This window comes from Morone saxatilis, unplaced genomic scaffold (genome assembly GCF_004916995.1).
Source record: "Morone saxatilis isolate NCDOM2014 unplaced genomic scaffold, NCSU_SB_2.0 Contig17, whole genome shotgun sequence".
Classification (NCBI taxonomy): Eukaryota; Metazoa; Chordata; class Actinopteri; family Moronidae; genus Morone; species Morone saxatilis.
Window position 1 is genome coordinate 24,756,326 of NW_023339729.1, and position 14,978 is coordinate 24,771,303.

The following is a 14,978-nucleotide window of genomic DNA, read 5'->3' on the forward strand; positions in this document are numbered from 1 at the left end:
ATTTTGGGGTATGCGCCCCTCATGTCTGGGGTGGGCTGTGGGCGTGTGCTCTGTGGCGTTTAGTTTGTGGTGGGCAAGGTATTCGGGGTCCACTTGTTCTCGCAGGGGGGTGTGAGCCCCTTATCTATCAATTTCAATGTGAGCAAGTACTGCGGCGTACAGTCTCAGGGGTTTTTGGATGGGTGATTCCAGCAGGAGAAAACCCCAATCCCCCTTTCTGGGTGCTGTGTGCCTGCCCTGTATCCCTGTTATGTATTACGTGTGGGAGCCTTGCGAGGTGTGTGTTTTGGTTTTGGAGGTGTGTGTTTGTTTCCCAGCTCTCACCGGGCGTTTGGGGCTGCGTTACACTGGAGGGCTTCCGCCTGGCATCCATCCGGCCTTGAAATAAACGCCCTGACTGTCGAGGGGTAGCACACTGGCAGCGTATGTAGTCACGGGGTCAAACAACACGCACTGACACTAAACAAGGGAGGCCGCATTTATGCCTGCTAAGGGGCTGCTCTGACAAAGCTCTTTATTAAAAAAAAAAAAAAAGGCGGTGGTAGCTCGTATAGCTGGCGTTGCTAACTTCACTAGCTGGCGTCCTAGGCCTTAGGGTAGCATTGCTGCTTGGAGCGGGTGGGAGCCCTCCTCTCTTTCCGACAGGCTGTTTTATGCTTACGTCTGCACTGCCAGGGCTCGGCAGTCGGTGGATGTAACATTCACCTTGCGGTTTTAAATCGATGTCTGTGCTCCAGTTTGCATGTTCAAATGTGGGATATTTCGGGGTGCCAGATTTTCCGTTGCGGGGGAGCCGAGGAGGGTAAGTTTCAACAGGCTAACGGTGGCCAACGTTAGCCTGTCACCGTTTACTGGCTCGCTGGGGACGCTTGTAACGTTGGTTTGGCCTGCACTTTAATGAAAGTGGGGGGCTTTCTATTCTACCTGCTCGGTCTTTGTACCGCTTCTCCTTTCCTGCGGCTGGCACGGCACAACTCAAACGCGGGACATTATCTGCGGGTTACCGGTCACCTGCTGAGCTTCGAGAGCCCAAGATAAAAGGACCCACGGCGGCACGTGCTGTCATTTGTCCAAACATCACAGGTGTTCCAGGGATGCAGTGCACGCGACTGGGTTTGGTTGGGATGGATGAGCTGGTCACCTTTCAGCTCACGACGTCCTCCTGGTGTTCACCTGCCGACTCAACGAGGGAGCCTGCATTACTTTGAGGTGGATTGTGTTATTGTTGTTTGATTGGCATATTGATGTGTCTTCAGTGTATAAAATGGTCCACCACAGGACTCCCAGTTTAGTCTGGTGCAAAATCAGCACATTCTTACAGGTTAAAGAAGCTTGGTGTTTTTTGTTTCCATATTGTCGGTAAATGATTAATAAAAACCTTGTTTTAATTCATTAGTTTCAGCGCTGGGTTAAACATTGAGCTTTTCGTGTTAATCGCCGTCTAATTATGTTTCCTTCCACAGGGGTTGTAACGGAGGACAGGGGAAAACGGTGGAAACGAGTCCTCTTGACGTCCCTCCTTTGTTGTCCCCTCTCAGGCAACCAAAGGGCAAGCTCCTCACTGAAACTGGCCAGCCAGTTTGAAAGCTATCCATCAGGACTCATGGACTGTTCTGAGGGGACGCGGAACCCACCGTTTGGCCCATGGCACTAGTACCGTTTTCCCTCCCTGCCTCGCTATCCCTCAAGCTGCGCAGAAACCCCAGACACCTCCCCCCCCCTCCCCACCCCCCCCCCACCCCACCCCTGGTTCCCCAGCGACTCGCCCCCCTTCCGCGGATGGCACCCGGGCACCCGAGACCGCTGCAAACATCCACCTTCACAACTCCAGCCAGTCGGGTGCTTGTGGGAAGCCTGGCGCACGCAGGCGCGCGAGGGCCTGTTGCTGCCCGATGCTGGGAACCGGTCGGGTACACGAGGCGTTCTCTGGGCGGGGCCCCACGCCTGCGTCCTGGCGGCCGGCCAGCCCTTCTTCACAGACAAGCTGCTGCTGGCGTCACTCTGAAATCTCTGGTGCACGCTTGCGTGGCCTGGCGAAACCGGGTGAAGCAGCTGGTGCGATTTCCATGTACAGCGGCCTCGCTTGGTTGGTTGCTGCAGGGGTCGCAGGCCCTCTGCATTCCTCACCGCCGCCAGCATCCTGCGATCAAGGGACTGGTCATTGGACGAGGTGCTCACCAGATCATCTTCAGAGGAAGGCAGCAGCAGGGGCGGCGAGTGCAGCTGCAGCGGCGGCGGCGGCGGCGGCAGCAGGAGGAGGGATGCTCGGAGGAGTTCTCCCGAAACAAGAAGAGCGTGGCGGGGGGAAAGGGACAGAGAGAGGAGGCAGTGGAAGCTGCTCTGTTGGCGGTGGGGGTGGAGGTTACGCTAACTTCTCCAACTTCATGGCTGAGTGTGCGGCTAGTAACATGGGCGGGGGGTTAGGGGGTGCCAGCGTCAATGTCAGTGAGAGCGGCCCAGGCCCGATGGAGCAAGCGAACACCGTGAGTCTGATGGCGCTGGGCGACATGGGCCCCGGCTCCATGTGTGGCGGTGACGGACTGGGCTCTGGGGCCGGCGCAATCCTCATGAAGCAGAGCTCCAGCTGTACTCAGGACGTCAGGTACAAGCTCCGAGACCTGTTGGCACAAACGGCCAACGGAGCCAGCACCAGTAGCACAGGGGGCTGCAGCTCCGGCGTGGGCAGCGTGGACAGCATCGGCAGGGACAGCCTCCGCGGCAACACAACCGACCTCTCTGATGACCTCGTGGGGATGGACAGATACAGCGAGGAGGAGGACTTGGACGGGAGGGAGCGGGGAAGAGACGGAGACAGAGACAGGGGGGCGAGCCACAGCCGCAAGCAGAGGCAGCCGCTAAGACTCCAGGTAGAGGGATAAGGGGAAGGGTTGCCATGGTTACAGCTTTCAGGCATGCAGAGCTGCAACGGTTTGCTTTTCTTTCTTTTTCTGCCTTTTCCCTCTTCTCACACTGCATTGGCGTATAGCGCTGAGATGTTTCTGCACTTTGCACAATTGAAGAGACGCTCTCGCCTTAACTTCAGCAGTAATTTGCCTTGTTGATATTCTATGGACTTCTGCATATTTACTGTAGGTCATTAAACTTATCAGCACGTGCTTGAAGGGGCTGTAGCCGGGTCAATGCGCTGTTGTTCTCATAGATAATCTGCTGACACTGCTCTAAACATGATTTCTTTACAAATCAAAATTGAAGTGGACCTTTATTTTTTATCTTTTTTCCTGTCTAGGTGCTGGGAGGAGAGGGAGTGGTGGTGAAAGATGAAGGGGTTCAGGACACAGATGGGACGGTCTACGCCTTGGAGGACGGGAGACGAGATGGAGAGCAGGAGGGCTCCCAGGAATCCATGGCAGGCTTTGGACAGGTGGGTTTAACCCTGAGGTGAGCTGCAGCTGTGGGAGCCAATAAAAGAGAGCAACTTATAAAAGAAAACCATATCTGAGATGTAAAGCTCACTTTTATTGAACATTTTAATCATTCATCATCCACTGCTCGCAGGACATTCGGAGCATTAAACATCTTGCAGATTCTAAGTGTTGAGCATTGATTTCAAGGTAATAATCTGGTGGAACATTTAATAATTTGCTTCAGAAGGAAACTTTTTACCTTATTGTGTTAGATTTATTCTCAGCGTTTTTGTCACAAGTCTTGAAGTAAGAAGAGGGAAAAACATGGTGGAGCAGATTTATGCCGCAGCCTGCTGTACCCTGCAGACTACACACAGAACATCTGCCACATAGTCAAAAAGGATTCAGCTTTGCCTGTCAGTTTTCTCAAAAGTGCTGCAGAGTAAGATTGGAAATTTAAATAAATTTTGGAGGTGAAGGCGTTATGTTTTTCATGCAAAGCGAAGCACGTGATCATCAATTTAACTAACACCGCTTGAAATAATCTAATCGCCTGTCTTTAGTTCACACGACATGGTGTGAAGCAGTTTCTTACTTGCATATCTCAGCGCAGACTATTTGAAAACCAACTCATAGAGCATTGCACTGCTCCTCACTGCTAGAAGTGGAAAGCAGCAATATGGCATGATAATTATTTTACAGTTAGTTATCTGTACGCTCCATAGTTTGATCCCCTGGTTTTAAGATTATTTTATGCACTACATTTTAGTGTATATCTTTATTGTGTATTAAACTTAATTATCTAATAAAACTGATTACAAAATGAATTATGATTGTAGAAGTAACCAGACACTATTTGGAGTAGGGCTGGGAGATTAATCGAATTTAGTTTTCAACTACGATTTTGGCTTCGAACGATTATAGAAAATAGATCATGGAGATTATTGTTCCTTTCCTTTACAGCGGTGCGCCTTCGCCCCTTCCCGCCCAAACTCAGTCTCAGCCAGACTGTGGCATGTTTAATTCAGCTTGAGCCAAGATGACAGAAAGAGAGCCTTTGGTCGTATTCACACCAAATCAGGCGTTGTGGAGATTAGCGCAGGGCTGTGCTGGGGTGTGGGTGTGCAACCGCTGTGAAACAAACATTTATTCCTCCGATTCACCGGCTTTCTTGCTACCTCCGCTTCCTCTCTTGTCGGCCACTCGACCAACGCTGAAGATGTCAAACGGCGCGCAAACGCACACATACACAGTGAACTTATTTTGGGAGAGGGGACTGCGGCAGTCCCAAAACCTTGTACAAATAAATGAGAAGAGAGCCAAAGCATATGACAGCTTGCAGCGCTTGCATTGACTCTCTACAGTGATGACTGTGTGTGCGTAATGTGCCCGGAGCTGGTGGCCAAACACATTAAATACTGAATGAGTTAAAGACGTATCACGCAGAAAAAAAACAAGTCAAAGGACACATGCTGCTGTACAGTACATGTTGCACTTATTTTTTGTTTCTTTTTCAGTTTGAAGTTAAAGGGAATCCTGTTAAATCCACTGTTAAAAGTTCAATAGATGCATGATGTTTCCAAAGTCAATCAATAAATGTGACGTCAATATTGACCAGAATAATCATTATTATTATGATTTTTGCCATAATTAGATTATTTTATTCTGAAAATCATTTTAGCTTGATGGTATAAGTGTCTGTAGAGTTGGGTGATATGATGAAGTATACAGTGCCATGAGACAACAAGAGATTTGTCAACCTGTAGACATTTTGCCGTAGATAGTCACGTCTGTAAGTCCTCTGTTGGAACCCCATGAGATATCTCGTCTGGATAAGGAGAAAAACAAGTTGATGTAAGGTGTGGTTGCACACAGGAGGCACTGCAGTTAGGATGTGGTTCACACTGGGATTGGATCTCAGCTAGGTGTAAATGACATCTGTACAATTAGATTCTTTTTTAAGAAAGAAATTCACCCAACATGTTGAAAAGTCACCTAACGCCTCTTCTGCTATCTCAAGCTGTTCGTCAGAAAGCAATGATGGATAAGTAGAACCTACAGCAGCATCAGGAGATTCTCAAGGGACCACTACAACGTGCGAGACAAACGCCATGTGACTGATGGTGGTAGTCGGGCTAAAATTAGTGCTAGCTTCTCTATTGATTCTGATTGCCTCTCTGTCTGTCACATCACCCTCGCCTTATGGCCCCTCGAGGACATGCAAGCATTGTTTGCAGGTCTGCCTACCGTTCACAAAGCAGTACTGCTAACACGTAGATCGCAAATAGGCCCAGACTCATATTTTACAAGTGTTTGTGGCAGCGAATTGCAGATAAATTAGCGAATGATGCAGTGCTCGAGTGTTTGTTTTGAGCCGTGAAAAGGGAAGATGTAAATCGCAGCTTGCGTGTTGTAAATTGGGTGAGACAGTCCTCTCACCACAAAGCAGGAAGAATTGAGATTACGAGAATGTTCGTGACCAGGTCTAAATGCAAAGGACTGTAAACAGACATAATCATCCAGATAACATACCCAGCTACAGGTCACATGTTGGGGTTTTATGACACGTAATTTATCATATTATATACAATATGCAGAATTGCTTTAGTACATTATTGTATTTACAGCATTGTATGTTGGATAAATATGATAAAGTGCTCTGATTTTTGATGTATTTAATTAACCAAAAACAGACCTTTTCTTCTGGTTATTTTTGTAAATGGCTTTTCGAATGGATGTGCAGAAAATGTACTGTATAATGATGCATTTGGCTTTTGCAATATCAAATTACATATATGTGAGATTTGAATCCATGTTGCCTTCCTCTCAGTGGCTAGTTTAACTCCACATGCTTCTCTGACTAACAAATAAATGTTGGGATTTCCTGTTTTGAAAGTTACATATCTTGCGAGTTGATCTTTCCCCACGTCTGCCCTCATGCACGTGTAGGATTGGTGAAGCAGTTGGTTGTAAGTGCAAACAATGAGGGATGTGCTCTGTACAGTGGGGTACTAACACATGTTTAGTCAGGGATTTGCACACATTTCTTGAGGTGAACACATATTTTATGTTTCACCAAAGGAGCGCAGAGACAGGCAAGATCTTCACCTGATGGGGCAGGGTAGCGTCCACTGTCCCGCTCAAAGACATTTCAGTGGGGTCTCAATATTTACAACTGGAAGAACTAAAGAAGAGAAAAAGAAAGGTGTGTTTTCTAAAAAGATTTAATAAATGTGAGGGATTTAGTGGAACGTGATATCTTAGGAAAGCCTGGAGAGAATTTCATTACATCTGGCACAAAGTCCACTTGGAGTCAATAATTGATAATTGAATTGATTTGAATTTGGTGGTTAAAGGTCACTGTGGCCTCACGAAATATGTTATTCATACGCCAATTATGACAAAATTTCACACAAATATGTAATAGGATGAGGCGATGACACATTATATCCAAAAGGCAGAAGGTCAACTTCACTGTGACATCGTAATTCATCAAGGCCATAACGCGAGATTGTGACCACGTTTGGTTGGATACTGAACTGATGACACTAATGTTGGGTTCCCACCTTCAAACTGTGGCGACTGTGTAGATCTGTGCTGCTGGGTTTAAGATGAGTGTAATTTCATCCATATTTGAAGCATTGTCTGCTATCACTGCAACAACTTTGTGTTCTGTCAGAATCTGCTTTATCGGTCGAGCATGTGAACACGAACAAGGAATCTGACTTCTGTAGTCCACTGCGAGCTCGGTGGTTTCGCTTTAATAACTTTTTATTCAATTCCTTGGAAGTCTTTACTGCATATTTTATATGAGGATGGACAGACATGGATGTAAACTGCAACTCTACTGGTTGGTGGAGGTGGTAATGTTAGTTTTAACAATCCTTGAACTGAAGCTGGCGTTGTCAGGTCTTCAATCTGAGATATGTGTTTTGGAATCTTTAATTAAGGCTGAGTGTGTTTGTGTGAATGTTTCAGGATTTCTATGATGAGCAGGGGGTGTTTTCTGAGAGTTTCTGGCCCCAGAGTGAGCCTCCTCAGGCCATGGCTTTCAACCCCAGAGGAAGGGTCAACAAGCCTCTGACTCCGCCTCCAACCACACAGTCCATCAACAACCAGGTCAGTGTCTCGCATCAGACTCGTGGTGACATTAAATCTGTCTGTAAGCTTGGGTAGAGAGTTAAAAGACAAGAGACGAAGTTACAGTTAAAGAAGGAAAACAAACATATTCCTGACTCTAACAGACACCACAAACAGATCGTTTGCCAGTTGCTTGTCTAATTGTGCCAACTAAAAAAATATGTGCTCAAACATTGACAGTGTTCTTCAAGACGTATAGTTCTTTTTAATCTTTCTATGAAAATGTTATGAATCAGAAATATCTGAGGAAATAATTATCTAAACTTTATAAGTAATAGATAAGCAAAGACTAGCATTAAAAATATGCAAGTACAGTAACATGTTTTGATGCAATGCATTACGCCATAAAGCTCAGTACAGATTCATCAGTGAAGGCTGTTGATCGTCTTGAGTGATCTTTTGTTTAGTCTTAAAAAGATGTTTTCTGATAGAGATTGTAGATTTTGTACAATTATTTTATATTAATAACTTTCTGATGCTAGGCCTGTCACAATACGTTATTGACTTATCTATGATATATATACCATGTAATTGTCACCTATCACTATATCGACCACCACCAGAAGAATATTTTAATATTTTTTTCACATTACAGGTCCAATGTCTGAATATTCTTAAGAATTGGAAGTTCATTGTTCTTTAATAGGATGTACTTGCGTTATGCCCTAACCCTTTTTTTTATAGCTCATACAGTGCACATTGCACACTTCAAGTGCATTAAAGTGATATCTACTGCTCTGTCCTCGGAGCACAGGCAGCCCTGTCCACAGTGAAACTGACTCCAGCTGCTGCTGCTCTCTCTCTGTCTCTCTCACACACACACACACAGTTGTGCGGAGTGGAAGAAAGAAACGATGAGAGAGTTGATGACGGCTACACCATACATGAAAGCCTTATGAGTAAAACGGCTGTGTGACAGCTGGCGTAAAAAAGAAATGATCGGAACGGATCAATAACGCCCAACATAGTTGATCCGTTAAAACGTGTCGATACCGATCGTTGAGACCGGGACATCCCTAATTATTATGCTTATCATCATATCATTGGCATAAAATGACAGGATCAATAACTCTAATTTGTTGTTGTGTAATAGCTGTGACTGACGTTGGAGGGGGGTCTGGACATGTTTGCCCACTGATGATATATTGATGTATCTAACTGAATAAAACAGAATTGATAGTAAGGAAATATAAAGACATAACACAGGAAAAATGTGAACCACTCAGCACAGTGAAGCAGTTTTTCAGGAGGGAGGAGGGCGTGTTGTCTTTAGACGTGTCTACGGGGCAGATGGGTTAACCTTGAATGGATGAATAAAAAAAGTAATGTGACTGTTCTGCTCTCTGGACCAGTGGCATTCACAGCTTCTAAAAAGACAAGTATGTATCGTAATTGCATTCCAAAGCTGAATGCTCTCTAAAAGACAGTACATTGAGTTCATTCAGCCAAGACATCTACTGGATTTCTTGTAGTCTTGCAGTGATTGACAGAAAGCAGAATTTAACGCAATGCGGCACAAAAATTAAAGAAAAACACTCTGAACAATGAGAGATAACACGGAAAACTAAATGAAAGCTTCAGTTTTAGTTTGATTACCGGTGGTTTTTTTTTTTTCAAACCCACTCCTACACAGTTTGACTGACAGGTGTGTTAACTTTGAAAATGAAAATGCAAAGGAGGTTTGCATTTGCGTTTAGTAGAGTAGACACATGACCACTTGGAAAGGTAAATCTAAACAGAACGGCTGCCTTTGACTATTAAACATAATTAAACAATTCAATTGGTAAATGTAATTGTTTAATTCATTTTTGTCAAAGATGATTTGATTAGAATTATAGACTGGTATTTTTAAATTGAGTATTTAATTGAAATGATATGTTCGTTCTAGAAGAACATAAAGAAAATGCAAATGATAGAATTTTATTAATATACGTTTTTATAGACATAGATGCAGCATTGTGTTTCAGAAGAGATGAACAACACTTTTAGAAAGACAAATAAGAATTTGAAAGAGTTAAAACAAAAGGTGAACGCCCGGTTAGCGCTAACAGTGGACCTTGTTTTCGTCCTCAGCTTCTTTTCCAGTACCCAGTGAGCCAGTCGCAGCCAGCTCCGTTCTACGTGGGCGGGCCCATGGGTGGGATTGACAGCATGGCGGGGACGGAGCCCAGTCAGCAGGCCCCTCCCCCGGCGCCGATGACCCCGGCCCCGCCTCCCTCCACCTCCTCCTGCTCTGCGGGCCCCTCCCCTTCCTCCCAGGGATCTGAGACCTCGTTCGACTGCACGCACTGTGGCAAATCTTTACGTTCCAGGAAGAACTACAGCAAGCACATGTTCATCCACTCCGGTAAGCCACGCCTCCTTGAGCTCCGCCTTGTTATTTGTTTGTTATTTTGCTTATTTATTTTCGTCTATTATTTATTTACTTAGTGCTCTTTTATTTCAATTGAACTTTAAAAGGTCTCCTGACAGGGACGTTTTCCGTGACAAACCTCCAGAGAATTATCACCAACTGTGCAGCGCCATCTCTTCTATCTCGTTATTTTGGTTTTATGACACGACACTTCTTATCAATCCCTTTTATGGAGCTGTTTTTCAGCAAACAAGCTCACTGTACACGACCTGCCCAGCACTAAGCAGCAGACAGACTGGTGAAGAAAGCGGAACATCTAGCAGCTAAAAAGCCAAATATTTTTCTCAGGAGTTGGCAGAGACCAAACCAGTAATAGATTACGTCTGTGTGTCTGTCAGCTTGTTGTTTTTCTCCTCCAAAGTTGTCAAAGAAACTGCCAATGCAGCTTTAATTCTAACATCATCTGTCAACAGCTTTGAACCTGGAGGTCTGAATAGCTAGAGACATTTCAAGATCAACCATCCACTGTCACTCAATATGGAGGATCATCTCTACCCAAAGAATCAGCAAAACTTTAACTAAAACTTCTTAAAACATTTTAATTCCCCTTTTAATTGTTTAACACAGTACTTCTTTTATTTATTTATTAAAAAGCAGGTCAGTGCCTTGTTAGACCTGCTTACTAACTAACTGTTTTTCAAACCTGTCGTCTAAATGCTGTTTCAGAGGAGAAAAACTGACTACATGTATATGTTTTGCATAAAATAACCTGATAGCAAATTTTGTCAGCTTCAATAAAAAAATATTGGAATTCAAAAGCACATATCAGTTGGGTTCTACTCTGCTCTTTGGCTACAATGCAATTTAATAATTAAAGATTTTGTCTGGTTTTCATTTAGTTCTAATATTGATAATAACTTAATTATTTTACCCTTCACTTTGACAAAATAAAAATAGGAAATGATTCAGACATTTTGAGTGCTTTGTCTGTGCATACCTGTCCCTCCAGGTCAGAAACCTCATCAGTGCTCCATCTGCTGGCGCTCCTTCTCCCTGCGCGACTACCTCCTCAAACACATGGTGGTGCACACTGGCGTCAGGGCCTTCCAGTGCTCCATGTGCGGCAAGCGCTTCACCCAGAAAAGCTCGCTCAACGTGCACATGCGCACCCACCGTGCCGAGCGCACCTTCCAGTGCAACGTGTGCCACCGGGCCTTCACCCACCGCACCTTGCTGGAACGCCACGCCCTGCAGCACGCCCACCACGCCCCCCAGGCCCAGGGCCAAGGCCAGGGGCGTGGGCCCGACATGACCTCACCTACCAAGCACAGCCCTCCGGCTCTGGGAGGGCCCTCAGGTATGGCTGGTGCAGCTGGCATGGTCGGCAGCATGGCCAACATGCCCAGCCACGGAGCTTCCTCCACCTAGAGAGAGAAGGGGAGATATGGGGGAGAGGTTAGTGAGCCCATTCCTTGAACCGACACTTAATTGGTCCTAACAGCCTTGTTGATCTGTTGTTCTGGTGGGAACAGCGCTTATTGGTTCCCATTGATTTAGCTCAATGACACCGTCAATCAGGGTTCCTACACAGGGCTTTTAAAGTTTGAAAATTATGTAAATTTAAAGGTGTTTTGGAATTGCAAAAAATCCAGGAAAAGTTTGTAAAAATAGGTGTTCCCTACACCCATCTTAAGTAGTTGTAGTCCTGCTGTCATTTCCTGTGTTGTGACATTTGTTGTGACGACCAATCATAAGAGTGACATCACTACCAATCACACAGCTTGTTGAACAGCCATCCAAAAAACAGCAAAAAAGGTTCTTAGAGAGGAGGAAGTCTTGAATTTTAAAACAGAGAATGTGTAGGAACCCTGTTTCGAAGACGCCAGAGAGTCACCAAAGAGGTTAGGAATACAGAGCGGGTTTGGGAGTCGGCAAGGGCGACGGGGGGTCGTAGGATTTCTAGGTGGAGGTGAGGGATGGAGATTGGGGTTATATGGAGATGCAAGTTAGGGGAAATAAGGGGAAGGAAGGGTTTGGTGGGGAGGGGGGTTACGGGGTTTTATTCACCCTCAATTCAGTTAATTCAAGGTGGGAACTGGAGTTCACTCAGTTCTGCCCTGTGTATCTTTAAGTCTTGTTGTAGCAGATGTTCATCCCGAGTGGGCGAGTAAAATGTAAAAATAACCGATAAAGTTATGAAAACTATGAAACAAATGGGCCAAGTTGTAATGAAAAACATTTCTTTAAAATGCAGAGCTGTTTTAAAATGAAAGGTGTCGTATTAGCTTTCTTCAGAAGTTAGCTCATTGGCAGTCTCTAAAAATATGGACAGTCTGTAAGTGGAAGCTTGACTAACCTAACTGTGATGACAGTTTACCAGCTTTTTCTCTTCCTTCTGGTTATTTTTACCCATCATAACATACTTGAGGCACATGCAAATCCACCCTTACAAAACAATGGCCTCCTAGTTGGCTTGCTAGCAAGCGCTTGATGACCTGAAACGGCTATAAATTGAGCCGTTGGTTTGAAAAGGAGGAACTTCCTTTCTGAGCCTCTGTGCTGAAACCTGGATTTAAACATCCCTGCCTCATTATTTACTAGTGAACCCTTCAAAAAAGGAAAGAATAAGGTTTTCCAAACAACTTAACAGGACACCAGCTGTGGTCAAACAGCTCCATGTAAAGTTAAACTCTGAAAGGATCGATTAAATAGCACTAGAGAGCACTTACATTTCAGTTTTGTTTATTTGTGTATTTGTTTTTATATTGATGTGTCTCCGGCTGAATGAAAGTGAATCCATACATGGTCCATGTAATGTAATTGTTAGCTAGCCACAAGCTAATGACTCTGCAGTCGCATTCACTGTCTGCAGTCCAAAACAAATGCCATTCCCTTTGAGTTTAAACGCACCTTAAGAGACACATTGTTGGAAACATTTTCCCATTTTTGAAAAAAATGCACTTCCTGAATTAACTGAATTGATTGTGAACGGAGCCCGGCGCTATTCAGGAGCAAACCAGGGTGACAAAGAGGGGTGTTGATGAGTGATTGGATGAAGAAGGAAAAAGTAGTCCGAGCAGAGTGAGACTACAGCAGGGAGGGGAGGGAGGGAGGAGGAGGGGGGAGGAGTGGGGAGGAGGTGGCGTGACGCACAGCAGTGTGAATGAAATTCACCATCATCCATCAGACAGCTTTGTAACATTTTCCACAGGCGCCTCTGGTCTGCCCCAGGATCATATACCTCGAACCAGGACGAGCCACTGACGGCTCGGAGGGACACTATTTTCTCATTTGAAATGTTTGGGAAACATTTCAGCATGTTTTACACACACAGACACACACACACACACACACACACACACACACCTACAATTACCTCGGTGGTCCAAAGACAGGCATTATGCTTCACATCTTTTAAGCTACATCAAACGAAGAAACAGTGAAAACGAAAGCTAAGATAGATCCGTTTACTTTTTGAAAGCTTACTAAAGTACTTCTATGTAAAATTCCTGTACATCGCTATAACGCTCAGTTTGTTATTTGTTGCTCATGTGATTCTTTGATGCAGAAATAAGGCAGAACATAAAAAAAAAAAAACTTTTAAAGTAAAAGAGCCATTCAGAGGGAGTTAAACTTGGTTGAATAACTATGACAAATCAATGATTTTTATTGGGATTTTTATTGAGTGTTTGTGTTTGTCTTTTGGGGCTCTGGTTAATAATAAATGGGAAGTGTTTGTTGCTTAAAAAAAAAAACAATAAAAGCTTTTCTTGCAGCACTATAAAAAAACTTTTTAATGTTTTAGTAAAACTAAATTAATCATGAAAATGTACAATCACCCCTACAAGTTTTGACAAAGTCAAACTCGTGATAATTTTAATTATCACATTAATATTTATTACAATTTGATCTCTATGCACAGTTAAGTTTGCACATCATCTTATTTAGACCTAGATGTTGTTGTCCCCTGAACTATTTGGCTTAAGATTGTTTTTGTTTTCCTTTTTTTACACCTCAAAGGTGATCTTAAAAAGACCTTATGTGTCCCTGCTTTTTGCTCATTTTCCTTAATGTTTGTCAGTTGAAGCATTATATGATATTCAGTAGTTTACTTAAGCTTTGTAAGAGCCTTCTAATTGACATGATTTCATAAGTGGACCTCCCTAATAAGTGAGACATTTTTGAGCTTGAACTTTGTAAGTGATGAGATAATTTGACTAAAAGATCACTTTAATCAGGACTTCTTTTTTAATTCAAAAAAGTGAATCCAGCAAAGACGTAGATTAAATTCCTTTCTGTCTGGACTTCACTATAAATATTGACATTAAATGTCCCATTTAAATGTGGAAAAACTGCTTATTTCCAGGGAGCAGGCTTGGCAGCGTGTGTGCATTGGCCTCTGAACATTGCAAATTAGTTTGCAGACTCAGTAGTTTGTTTCGCCAGCGTTGTGGAATTTAAAAAAAGAGTTTAAGAGAAGCTGGACTGAAACTCCTCCAACTCACTGTTGGATATAAGCTATATATAAATTTTAACGCCAAACCTTTGGTGCTTTTTTGGAAATATTTACCTCATTTGCCAGTTGCCAACACCATGCTGTGGTCTGGGTTTGGTAAATAAGCAGTGTTGAGCTGTTTCAGAGGTTTGATCTATCCTCAGCAGTGGAAGTGGTTTTGGTGCATTTTGTCTGAGGCGGACCCTTGTACAGTACTGTAATATGTGTGCTTTGAAGCCATGTCAGCGCATTGTAACGTACTGTGTTATGCCTTTTTTTTTTGGTTTTCTGTTTTTTGTTGGGAGGGCGGTTGATAATTGTTTTTCTACATTAATATTTCTTTAACAGAGGTTAAATATGTCAGAAGAAGAAACAGTCATTTTATAAAAAAATCACTTGTCATCGTAAAACCACATCTTTTATGTATAAAAAGACTAAAGGCATGATTTTAACTTTTTCTGAGAACTTAGATGTTGTACTCAATGAATTAATTGAATTTTAAAAATGAGTGATTTCAAAGATTTCTTTCTCCAAATAAAAAGTCTTCTATGGCTCCAGGCCAGCTGCTCGTCAGTGGATTTAATTTTATTTCAGTCAGCATTACTGTCTGTCTGTCTCTCTCTGT

The 14,978-nt window shown here is 43.8% G+C and overlaps 1 protein-coding gene across 1 annotated transcript; it reads left to right on the forward strand.

The window, feature by feature from the left end:
• Positions 1-1,892: 1,892 nt before the first annotated feature.
• zbtb45 (zinc finger and BTB domain containing 45) lies at positions 1,893-12,952 on the forward strand. Its single transcript, XM_035660115.1, has 5 exons — positions 1,893-2,867; positions 3,248-3,382; positions 7,344-7,484; positions 9,579-9,852; positions 10,868-12,952. The coding sequence occupies exons 1-5, from the start codon at positions 1,893-1,895 to the stop codon at positions 11,284-11,286; spliced, it is 1,944 nt and encodes a 647-aa protein (XP_035516008.1). The 3' UTR covers positions 11,287-12,952.
• Positions 12,953-14,978: the final 2,026 nt, after the last annotated feature.